The sequence below is a fragment of the Musa acuminata genome, chromosome BXJ2-4 (genome assembly GCF_036884655.1).
Source record: "Musa acuminata AAA Group cultivar baxijiao chromosome BXJ2-4, Cavendish_Baxijiao_AAA, whole genome shotgun sequence".
NCBI lineage: Eukaryota > Viridiplantae > Streptophyta > Magnoliopsida > Zingiberales > Musaceae > Musa > Musa acuminata.
Window position 1 is genome coordinate 6,174,064 of NC_088341.1, and position 11,529 is coordinate 6,185,592.

Consider the following 11,529-nt stretch of genomic DNA (forward strand, 5'->3'; position numbering starts at 1 on the left):
ACTCAAGAAGTCTGGATTCAATGTATAATTATATGTACAGTAATAATCGGATAACCCACATTGTCACCTTAAATCTCTTACTCAATTCTAACATTTACTTATCCAATCTTCATAAACTATTTATCATTGATCCGAGCTTTCTTTGGATTTAATATTGTAGTAAACTTAATTGGAGGACATATCCACCTATGATATTCTCGAAAAAAAATCATGATCAAACCCGAATTATCTTTCAGATCATGCCACTATAATCTGTCTCAATAGATCATAATTAATGTGGATTAATTTAATTTTTTTAGATAAATATTTTACAAAATATTAAATCAGTCTATCGACCTGCAATAATTTATACTAGCAATGCTTGCCTTCCACGGCTCTCCAACATTTCCATTTCTTCCTCTCATAAAATACTACCCTGTCCGCGCACAAGGAGACAATCCTGTCAGTATTCAAATGCCCATAGAGCTCGATTGCCGAGCTCGACCGTTCCCCCCGCCCCCCCCCATCCCGATCAGCTGACTTAGCCGAGCGGAAACAACATCTCCCTTCGGTTGGCACTTCGTGTAGTTTGATGGGGTCGACATTGGAACCAATAATAGGAGAGTATTTCCTGTTTGGTATTTCGATGGGTACACGAGAGTTGCAACCCCCTCTCATCTCCACCCCCAACATCGCGCTCCCCCACTCGACCCGGTCGCGCGGTCTGCCGTGCAGAATCCACTCGCTTTCGACGTGGCCCTGTTACGCCGTGGCGACTGGATAACGATCGTTTATTTCCTCCCGTTTCCTCGGTTTCACCTCACTCTTTCTCGACGCCACCACCACCAAGTGTTCCTCTACCCGGCGGCTCCGCGGACGCTCTTTCGACCTCCTCGTGGATGATCTCTTCCCCTCTCGATGAGGCCTGCGGCGTGACGCCGCATGAGATCGCTAACTCTCCCAAAGGTATAGCCGCAGTCGAATCTTGAGTGCGATTCTCCTTGATTCGCACTGTGATTTTCTTATGTTTTTGGGAATCACTGGATAGGTTGGATGTAACATGAGGGTTACTGCGAACTGAGAGTGCTGTTCGCAATCCCACCCTGTTCCTCAGCGATCAACTGTAAGGTTGGTGTTTGTTTTCATTTAGTTGCATTGATTGTTGATCGACTCTTTTGTTTTCTGTTTGATTTATGTTTATACGTTGATTGCTTGTTTTGCCAATTAGTTATTTGTCGATTTGACTCTGTGACTAATGTTTCGAGCACCGTCAGGGATTTCCACTTTATACGCTTCGATAAGTGATGTATAGAATCGCTTCTCTTCTTTTGGGTAAGGACTTCGTTATCGAGAACATTGGTTAACTGCTGTTTCCGGGATCAATTGTTCTCGGGAATAATGTATGCATTGGTGAAGGATAATTAGGTGTCTCGTATTATAGATTGCAGAAATATTTTTTATTTAGTCTCCGTTGATCTTGCTAAGTCTATTTCAATAAACAGATTTGGCACTTTTTAGCTTTATAAGAATAGCCAGACTGCCCTTGTTGCAGCGTTTATACTATAGAACCTTGTTTCTCAATCTATATCCACTCAAAAACCTGACCTGACAAACTTTCTACGAAGAAGTCTCTGGTTTTTGGTAGGCGAGAAGGCATTCAATATCAAACTGCACATATATACCAACAAAAAAACTGTTGTTCTCATTGGATTCCTCCTGTGAATTACTACTGATCACAAAGTTCATGCTTCACATTGATGAATGCTTCAGATGAGCCTTTAGTTTTAGTTCTATGTCCAAAAACCTTATTTGCATAGTGAGACATGGAACTGTTCTAGATACTCTGGAGTTTTAGAGATGATAATTTGTCAAATTAAACAAGTTTCCCATGAATATTTAGTTAAACGTTACCTTGAAAATCTATTTTTTAGTGGCTTTTATTAATTGCTGACTTCATTTTCGTATTAAATTATTACTCTATACTCAAGTTTTTGTTAGAAGTCTGTTTCTAATTTCTATATACTTGCTTTTTATATGTAAAATTTGTGGATATGGCAATCATTTTTCTTGGAGGAGAACACATAATGCATCAAACTATAATCTGGTGTCTCTGCTCCGAAAACTGGACGATTAGGCAGTTGTGATGTTGGATGGCTGGATCACCTGGTCATTCTAGGTTGTCTGATAGGAGGAGGCTAGGTCATCTAGGTGGGGGACTTGCAAGACTGATATTGCTAGATGGGGGGGACCTAAGTTGCCTTCAGCGGTATCTCCTTTGATATTCAAGTGAGGCTAGTGATGGATGCCCTTGGAAAGGGGCTATACTTCCAGATGTGAAAGGTCTGTCCTGATTGTAGGGGCAAGCTTCCAACCATCTCTAGCCAGAAGGTGGTGGTCTAGCATCTGAGACCTCACAGTGGCCTTTGGCAAGACTGATGGTTGGGAAGGACACGTCAAGGGCCATGAGATTAGATTTCGTTAGTCTCATGTGCCCTGACGGTCCTCAGGCTTAGGACCGTTTGGTTGTGGGCCAAGGCTTGGCCATGGTGGGGTAAGCCCTAATGGAATTATGAAGTGGCATGATCCTCTCATGTTGGTGAATTTTCAAAAGTGTGCCGCTTTACCTACAGGTGGATACCCACAACTACTACTACTACAAACATGTGATATAACAGTAAGATTTAAGGTTCTTAGCGTTGGCTTGCCTTTCAGTTTTGGCCCCTGAATTTTCAAAACTAGAATGATGCAGTCCTTCAAATCAGAGTTCTTTATAACATTCTTAGAATCAGAGTTCTTTATGACATTCTTAGCTGATGTGATCCTTCAGATCAGAGTTCTTTATTATCTCACCCAATCGATAACCTTGCCAAGTCTTTCCTGTCTTTATTTTCATCATGTAGTGTATGTTTTTTTTTTTGGTCAGAGACAAAAAAAAATATAAGCTTTGGGGTCTGCTTCATTGAATAATTGGTGCATTTCTGCTTTTAAGATAATGTTGCACCCTGTAGAACAGCTTCTTCATTGAATAATTGCTGCATTTCTGCTTTTAAGGTAATGTTGCACCCTAAAGAATAGCTCATCATGTTTCTTCCCCTTGGGTTGTTCTCGTTGGGATTATGAAGTATGCTTTGCATGAGCTTGAACTGTAACATAAGGTAGACCTCTTATTCGCTGTCTAGGTTTTTGGATTAATTTCTATCCTACCTAATTTTGCCTTATTGAGGAATTAACAGCAACCTAAAGTTCTACCAAATTTCTCATGAAGAGCTCTCTACTTTTGGTGATGCTCTATAGCTTGCCTTATATTTTTCGTGAAAGGTTTTGATGATATCAATAATAACAAATATGCACATATATTCTGGAGCTATGCTTGATGAAAAGTATAATTTCTTCTCCCCAGTTCTCAATAGATTGATGTAGTTATCTATAATTTCATGTTATGGTTTACAGGTGAAAGGCTTTATATTTAGTGTTGTTTGCTTCATCATGGTACAACACGGAGCAAAAGAATTCCTCCTCCATTCTTTACAGTTGGAATAGCTATGGATGATTATTTTGTTCGTATCCTGGAATTGGCTTCATATTTGAGTCACCGTCTAATTCAATTAATTGGTGAGTTTTTGTGGACTATCTTTCTGTCTTTCTTTTTTTTGTTTTAATATATGTCATTTGATTTTTACCATTGATAAGTCGTTTGGAAAGTGGCATACTTTTTCAGTTTTATACTGTGACAAGTCTTATTGAAGTCGATGGCCAATCAAAATGATCTTTTGCTTTATGTTTCTGAAGTGGTCATTGTGTTGGGAGATCACACTAGTTAGACAACTTTCATTGTATACATTTTTCTGGTGTAATCTTTGTTAGTTTTTGTACAAATCATGAGTAAATTTAGGAATCTAAAGCCACCTTTTTGTCTTAGCTTCTTGTTCTGATCATTTCTTTCTTTCCTTTTTTGATTCTAAGTTGTAATTTCAACAAGTAATTTGTGAGTCTGCATGAGGTAATTAGGTTTGTTCCGTTTGCATAACCTATGTTATGTGATGTTTTACTGTCTCTGCATCTAAATGTTACATTCTTATAATGCACTCTGAAATTTCATTTTGCTAATTAAAATAAGCAGAACATAGGTTTACATCCATTATGGAGCATACAAATAATTTTCTGTATCTTGTGGTTTTGTTAGCACATGTACTACTTGTACTCAATTAAACCCTTCGAAGTTTTCCTCAACGAATATGTTCTGATCCAATTCTTTGCAGATATCTTGTTCAGCGATATTGAAAGATTCTCACAAGATTCTGAAGCTTCAGTCTCTGGATGTCATGAGAAGTGCTTAAATAACAGTAATTGGTCCTCTCAAGGAGATCTCTCAGTTTCATACAAAACTTCAGCAAATATATACCATCTAGAATCTGAAAGGCGGCTTATTAACCACCAAAGGAATTATGGAATTATTGGGTCTAGGCAAAACTCATATTTCATACATCAAGTGTATGTATGCTTCATTATGATATCTGCTAATGTTGGTCATGAGGAATAGTCTGTTACTCTGTGATACGTATAGTGCTCTACTGCTCTTTTTAGATGCTAATCCAAGATTGGCTCCAATTTGCAAATAGGAATATACATATATATTGATGTACTATTATCTCATTGATGACTCTGTTAAAAGTAAGCATTGGACCCCATAGTATTAACATCAGTATACGTCGAATTATGCTTTCTTCTCTTCTGATTCATCTGTGTATTATACTTGTTTCTATTGTATCATGTTGTCGTGGGTCAAGGGTTAGGAACAGGTCTGTTTCCAACATCTTGTAATGGAATTTTGCTTGAGAAAATATTAGGTGTTGCTGGGTGGAAATGTTAAACATGACAACTGCCAAATGGCTTGTCATTATAACATAGTTACCCAGCTAGGCAGCAAGTTGAATCTGTTGCTTCAAATTGTATTATCCTTAAATTATAACAGCTAAGATTAAAATTTATGAGTTATTCTAATTGATCCAGAAATAATCAAATTGATACACTCTCTGGACAAATATCTCATCAGTGTCATAGAAGAAAATGATCATCTCATGATTCTTTCATGCTTTGTTTATTGTGTTCTTTACTGCATGATATTGAATTTGGATGCAGGATATTGTTCTCACTATGTGGTCTAAGAGTAGGAGGTCGAGTTATGTCCACTTGTTCAAGATGCTTTTATATGTATCTCAGACAAATTTGCATAGAAGCTCGGGGGTAATAGAATTGCTTTACTTATATTTGCATTTTTTTTATTTGAGTCATTTTATTATCAGCATTAAATTTAAATTTATTCTTGCTTTGAACTGATCAAGGCAGCTGGCAGCCAACCATGGTCTGGTTACCAGCAATTATGGTGACAAATATGGCTGTCAAGTGCATTGAGCTCACACTTCTTTTTTCTTGCCTTTCGTGTTATAGGTTCATATCCCGTGTGAAAAGAATGTTGCAGGGGTCTTCTGATGATATTGGGTGGTTGCAGAGGTCTGAACAATTTCCTCCCATGGAGGATGGTACAACCCATTTCATGGAGCTGCTTCATGATGTCAGGCACGTTGTTTCTGCCACAAGACAGTCAAAATTTGTTCAATCTTGTATCTCTCATGCCTGTGATTTGTTCTGGTTCATGGACTTATATTGTTGATTAAATTGTGGACTTTATAGTTCAATGATATAGATGTTTTGTCAATCTGTATACTAATTTTCATGTCTAAATTGTCAATATGTGGGATTTTTTGGTCTTTGCTAGAAAATATTTGCTTTTAATTCAGTGTTCCAACAATATGCTTCAACACTATCGCCACCTGTCCTTGACACAAAGATCCTTGCTTTTTTGTATCTCGTCCTCTTTCTGCATATCTAAGTTCTTCACATTACAAATTTCAAGAGCTTCTGTCACAATGATGAAGCTTTTGAATAAATAGGTACCAATGTATTGGCTGGCAGTAGCTTTGCTTTCACCCTCTTGTTGGCGTCAATGTGGTAAAATGGTACATGTTTTTTGAAGGAAAGTAAATCTATTATTGCTGCAGTTACTCAACAAATTACCAGGGAATTTTCATGTCCATTTGTGTAGCAGCTAAGACAGTTGTCTTCAAATAGCTGTTTAACTGATATAAAATGAATTATCATCATGGGTTTGTAGCCCTATTACCTTAGACTTCCTCATCAACAATTACTATCCTGTTGGTTTATGTTATTTTTAAGTGGTGAGATAATCAGCAAAAAGTGGAATTTAGATATCAGAGTGCAGAGTTATCAAACTACATGAAGTGCATGAAGCATATTGGTCAGATGGTGATCACAACCATCCATTCTCATTTGTCTTTTGGTAGATTGGATGGGCATAGCTTTGTCCATTAGTGAGTATTTTCTTAGTCTGAAACTTGGGAATTGTATGGTGGTGGTTTGTTTGGTGTTTTCACATGTAGGTATGGGTATAATTGTTACAATAAGGATACAACTTTTAGAGTAGCCATAGTACAAGAGGCATTGTTAGACATTGTTTGTCATAATAAATAATGATGTTAGTCTCCATCTTCTCATTTTCAGAAATGGCATTCATCGTCTTCCCAACACTCTGGTTTATTTGTTGATTCCTGGTGAGGTATCTCTTCGCTGATATGGTCTTGACACGAATACGTTTGATTCCATAGGTTAATATGTTATCTGAAAATGTTAAATTGCAGGTCTTTTTAGCAACCACGGTCCGTTGTATTTCGTGAACACCAAACAATGTTTTTCCAAGATGGGTCTTACTTGTCATATTGCCAAGATTCATAGTGAGGTAACGTTGAGCATCGGAAAGCCAGCTTAGGTTGTTTATGCAAACTAAATAGTCTCCAACATCTCTTGTATAGACAGCAAAGTTCACTAATTTATATGAAGCATGAACACTAATTTCATCTTGCTTTATCTCAATCTCAAAGAAAGCTTTTGCAGAATGTCTCAAGTCTCATCAAATGATATATGGTTTAGAACCTTCATCACTCTTATACAAGTCATACTTACTAGTTTTATCTATTTCCACTACTAGAGCAATATAAATGATTAGAATATGTCCAATTCCGCATCATAGTCTTTCTAGAATCATTGCAAGCTTAGTTTTTGGTAGATTTTATGCTTGTAAACCTTAGATGATGGCATATAAGTACACTGAGTGCAACACAGTGTGCTTATCTCAAAATCATTCATCATCTTCTGCACCTAAATATCAATGTATGATACAAATGTTTACTAAAATAGTCTAATTCAATTTTGATGCTTGTCCCATATATTTCTAGTTTCATCCCTGGCTCTCTTTGTTTTACCAAGGATATTTCCCTACACAGAGCTTAATGGTAGTAGACGATGCAGTGAACACAACTAAATGGGACCCTACATCTCGATGTGTTTGTTATTTTCTATTTATGAGGACTTGATGTCATTTAAGTCAAGGAAAATTGCATGAAAATTACTCCTGCATTATGTCTTAATTCTATCTTAATCGTCCAATTCCCTTTCGATGATTGCTTTTTAAATTTTAGAGTTGCCCATTGCAACACTCGATGTTGTGATTTAGAAATTTCTCTTTCTGTGAATTTGACTCCTTGGCTGAACTTTTAGATCCTCAGAATCAATAAATGAAGTATTCTGAGAAAGATACGCACATGGAATTGATTTTTTTCATGCTCAGAGTATGCTGTAAAACAGGAGTATAAGTTTTTTGTTTCAGCATGGAATTCTGGAGGAATTATCATTGTCAGAGACTAATCAACTGATCCAGCTTTTCATATTGATGAGCTTTTAAGAATAGTTAAGCAGATAACTGGTTTCTTACCATGATTCCTGTAGGCCTCGGTGGAGAGAAATTCGTGGGAACTCAAACAATACATTGAGGAGCTGTACTGGGGATCCAGAAAGCGTGTGATGCTTCTCGGACATAGCAAAGGTGGTGTCGATGCAGCTGCAGCACTTTCAATGTACTGGTCAGACCTGAAGGACAAGGTTGCTGGCCTAGCACTGGTTCAGAGCCCATATGGTGGTAGCCCCATTGTTTCCGATATCCTCCGAGAAGGCCAAGTTGCCTACAAGGAGGCCCGAAGGATTATGGAATTCATAATCTGCAAAATAATAAAGGTAAATTTTTTCCCCTCTGGACAACATGAATTATGCTTTCAAGTTGGCACTGGGTCATGGATCACAACGGCAGTCTTTTATTTTCATAGGGTGATATGAGGTCTCTAGAGGATCTCACATATGAAAAGAGAAGGGAATTCATCTCAAAGCACAGGCTTCCTGTAGAACAAGTCCCATTGGTTTCATTCCACACAGAAGCTCGAGTCGCTCCTGGTGTCATTGCTACGATGTCTCATATTGCGCATGCTGAGCTGCCATGGCTCCCCCTACCTCGTTTCTTGTACGTGGGCGATGAGTTTGCTTCAGGGATAATATCTGGTCTGAAGGTTCCTGTTGTCATCCCGGCAGCTGCTGCAATGGCGGTCTGTGCACTGCATCTGAAGTTGCGATATGGAGAGGCAAGTGATGGATTAGTGACAAGGCGCGACGCAGAGGTTCCTGGATCAGTAGTGGTGAGATTAGAACGGAAGCTGGACCACGCGTGGATGGTGTATCCCTCTCAGAAGAAGGACCAGCTCGAGGCTGATGCTAGTGATATGTGTGAAGCTCTGCTAACCATGCTCGTGGAAATCGGGAGAAAGAAGCAAGGAGAAGATCCGGTGGCTAACTGCATCTAAACAATTCACCTCTTCATTTTTTTGATTGGCTTCAAACATGGGCTAAATCATTTGCTTGATATCATCGTATCTTGTGAAGGATGTAAATAGTCTAATTTTGATCCTATAAAAATGAAGTAAGCGATGAATGAATCATCATGAAGTCAAACTCAGGGAGAATGTAACCTGTTTTATTTGGTGGCATGTCTAGCAAAATAGCTTTTATACTAATCTGCTTTTATTATGAGATGATATATTATGTACTCTGCAACATGATTCGGTATCAAAATAATGAAACATAGGTCATGTAAGACAGCATTATAAAATATTGCAAAGGATAAATGATCGAATGTAGGATTCGAGCATAGCATTTACCATAAACTGTCATGTTACTTCACATCATCACAAATTAACAGATATTTTTCATTTCTTCTGTTCTCTTAATGACGTGGTTTATAAATACCATTAGGATAGGCTTTGTGGGGTTCATTGCCCAGGCCCGGCCCATTGGACCCCGTTCAACCATGGCCTAACTCCGATCGCGCTCGCTACAAGACGCCATTGCCTAGGGTTTCCACTTCAAGTGGCGGCGAGGGGGAAGGGTGAGCAACTCGGATCGATCGGGAAAAGAGGAGAAGATGGTGAAATTTCTGAAGCCGAACAAGGCGGTGATCATCCTTCAAGGGCGATTCGCTGGGAGGAAGGCAGTGATCGTGCGGGCCTTCGACGACGGTACTCGGGAGCGGCCCTACGGGCACTGCCTGGTGGCCGGCGTCGCCAAGTACCCGAAGAAGGTCATCCGCAAGGACTCGGCGAAGAAGACGGCCAAGAAGTCGCGGGTGAAGGCGTTCCTGAAGCTGGTCAATTATAGCCATATCATGCCCACCCGCTACACCCTCGACGTCGATCTCAAGGACGTCGTCACCGCCGATTCCCTTCAGTCCCGCGACAAGAAGGTCACCGCCTGCAAGGAGACCAAGGCCCACCTCGAGGAACGCTTCAAGACCGGCAAGAACCGGTGGTTCTTCACCAAGCTTAGGTTCTAATCTCTTCTAGCCCGCTTTTCTTAGATCTATCTACCAGTAATATTTCTACTACTTCCATCATCGTCTGACGAGATCTATAGCGTTCTATGAGGTTTTTAGCCTCATTTTGGTTCATCGGAGGACGAAACTGATTTGATCATGGATCGAATGACTTTTTATATCTGTTGCTTAAACGGATAAGTCGAATGCTTTGCGCCAATCGTGTTTCATGTGCTTTCATCTTCGCATGCGATGAGTCGCAAGTAACCTGCATACATTTCGGTAATTCTCAAAATTGATGCTTGTGTTAGGCTAATTTCGATGAATTAGAACATTAGTGTGCTTGACTTCTTTCACGAACCGAATTAGTATGATGTAACTTTTTTTACGTCGTCTTATCTCATTTCGATTTATTATTAAACAGTCATCAGGAAAATTATCATAGAAGAAATAAGATTAAATATTTTATTTTTCTAAATATAAGAATCTTAATATAATTAAAAAATATATGAAGATTGAGATGTTAAAGATAACTAATTACAGAAACTAATATCTAATTAGTTCATATTACAATCACAGATTATTGAAAAGTTTGGTGTGAAAGTTCAAAAAAATATTTACAAATCATGAATTATACTTTCAACTCATAGAGTAGTAAAGCGAACTTTGTAAAATAAAAATAAAAAAAAATTATTTGCACCTCATGATGATGTGATGGATACAACTGATTTGGAATAGCTTGAATATCAAATAGTATATAATTATCAAATCAATATTTTATATTTAAATATGTTAAATAAATGTATCTTTAATATTTAGTAAGTAGGTTTGGTACGTCAATATTTTATATATTAATCATAAAAATAATTATGATAGTATTTACTTAAATATGTTGGATATTTTATGTCGATCACACAACTAACATGTGGTTCGTATATCAATCAAACCATATCAAAATCAATAAGCTCATATGCTAATTCAATGCCAAATATCGCCATGAAATATTCTTCAATAAACTTTTCTGAATTATATACTATCAGAAGCAAAGCGAGAGTTCTTTCTTATAGAAAGACTATCTTTTTCTCGTATCGGCCAAATTCAAACCCTTATTAGGTATATGACTCCAACACTAGTCTTGTAGAAGCTTCAGATCTCTGAATTAGTCATGTGGAAAATAGATTAGATGACTTACAGTACAAAAGCTGCTCTGCCAAGCCCATAATTTTAACCTCGATGAGCACTTTCTCCCGCTGCAAAATGATAGGTTTTCATGGGGAGCAAGAATGGGCCATTCGGTCTACCAATCTGTGTATGCCATAACATAGGTAATCATTCGACACCAATAATAAAGGCGTATCTTTATATCTGTCATGTCGTTCATATTGATGATGATAGAAGTCGGTTGATCTCTTCTTCCACCGCAGTAAAGGTTAGTTGATTTGGATTATGTTAATTCATATCGTCAAACATCGTTGTTTGACGTGGATGCTGCTTCGCAATCAAATAATATCCTACATCACCTCTGTCCTAGAGTGATACATTATGTGAGATGGAAAAGCTTCTAAGATAAGACCTTACAATATATATATATATATATATATATATATATAGCTTGAGCTTGAAACATCCAATTATTAGGTTCCCCGCGATTGTCTGCAATCATCAACAGATCTCTTATCTTCGGTGATTTATTCACAACAAATCAGACTAATTGTTTATTAGGAGAATCTCATAACACATATATCATCACTATGATTACACCAGACGGATAAAAGAGGGGAAAG

The 11,529-nt window shown here is 38.0% G+C and overlaps 2 protein-coding genes across 4 annotated transcripts; both read left to right on the forward strand.

Annotated features, from left to right (window-relative positions):
- The first annotated feature begins 701 nt into the window (after window positions 1-701).
- On the forward strand, window positions 702-8,972 carry LOC135582502 (uncharacterized). 3 transcript variants are annotated; one of them, XM_018824186.2, is made up of 11 exons: window positions 702-945; window positions 1,028-1,107; window positions 3,031-3,134; window positions 3,430-3,591; window positions 4,239-4,470; window positions 5,119-5,223; window positions 5,428-5,556; window positions 6,559-6,608; window positions 6,696-6,793; window positions 7,840-8,124; window positions 8,214-8,972. In XM_018824186.2, exons 4-11 carry the CDS (start codon window positions 3,522-3,524, stop codon window positions 8,739-8,741), a joined length of 1,497 nt encoding a protein of 498 aa, XP_018679731.2. In that variant the 5' UTR covers window positions 702-945; window positions 1,028-1,107; window positions 3,031-3,134; window positions 3,430-3,521; the 3' UTR covers window positions 8,742-8,972. The 3 variants fall into 3 exon arrangements, with proteins under 3 accessions (XP_018679731.2, XP_064959295.1, XP_064959296.1); XM_065103223.1 differs by lacking the exon at window positions 3,031-3,134; XM_065103224.1 differs by lacking the exons at window positions 702-945; window positions 1,028-1,107; window positions 3,031-3,134; window positions 3,430-3,591 and having other exon boundaries at window positions 4,243-4,322.
- A 313-nt stretch (window positions 8,973-9,285) lies between these two features.
- On the forward strand, window positions 9,286-9,965 carry LOC135609695 (large ribosomal subunit protein eL27-like). Its single transcript, XM_065103225.1, has one exon. It carries the CDS (start codon window positions 9,359-9,361, stop codon window positions 9,764-9,766), a length of 408 nt encoding a protein of 135 aa, XP_064959297.1. The 5' UTR covers window positions 9,286-9,358; the 3' UTR covers window positions 9,767-9,965.
- Window positions 9,966-11,529: the final 1,564 nt, after the last annotated feature.

What these genes read in the sequence shown, in the direction of transcription:
- LOC135609695 (XM_065103225.1), top strand. Translation starts at nt 9,359, where the DNA reads ATGGTGAAATTTCTGAAGCCGAACAAGGCGGTGATCATCCTTCAAGGG.
- LOC135582502 (XM_018824186.2), top strand. Translation starts at nt 3,522, where the DNA reads ATGGATGATTATTTTGTTCGTATCCTGGAATTGGCTTCATATTTGAGT. An exon ending in CCGTCTAATTCAATTAATTG is followed by an intron (nt 3,592 to 4,238) that starts GTGAGTTTTTGT and finishes AATTCTTTGCAG; the next exon opens with ATATCTTGTTCAGCGATATT. An exon ending in GAGCTGCTTCATGATGTCAG is followed by an intron (nt 5,557 to 6,558) that starts GCACGTTGTTTC and finishes TCTCATTTTCAG; the next exon opens with AAATGGCATTCATCGTCTTC.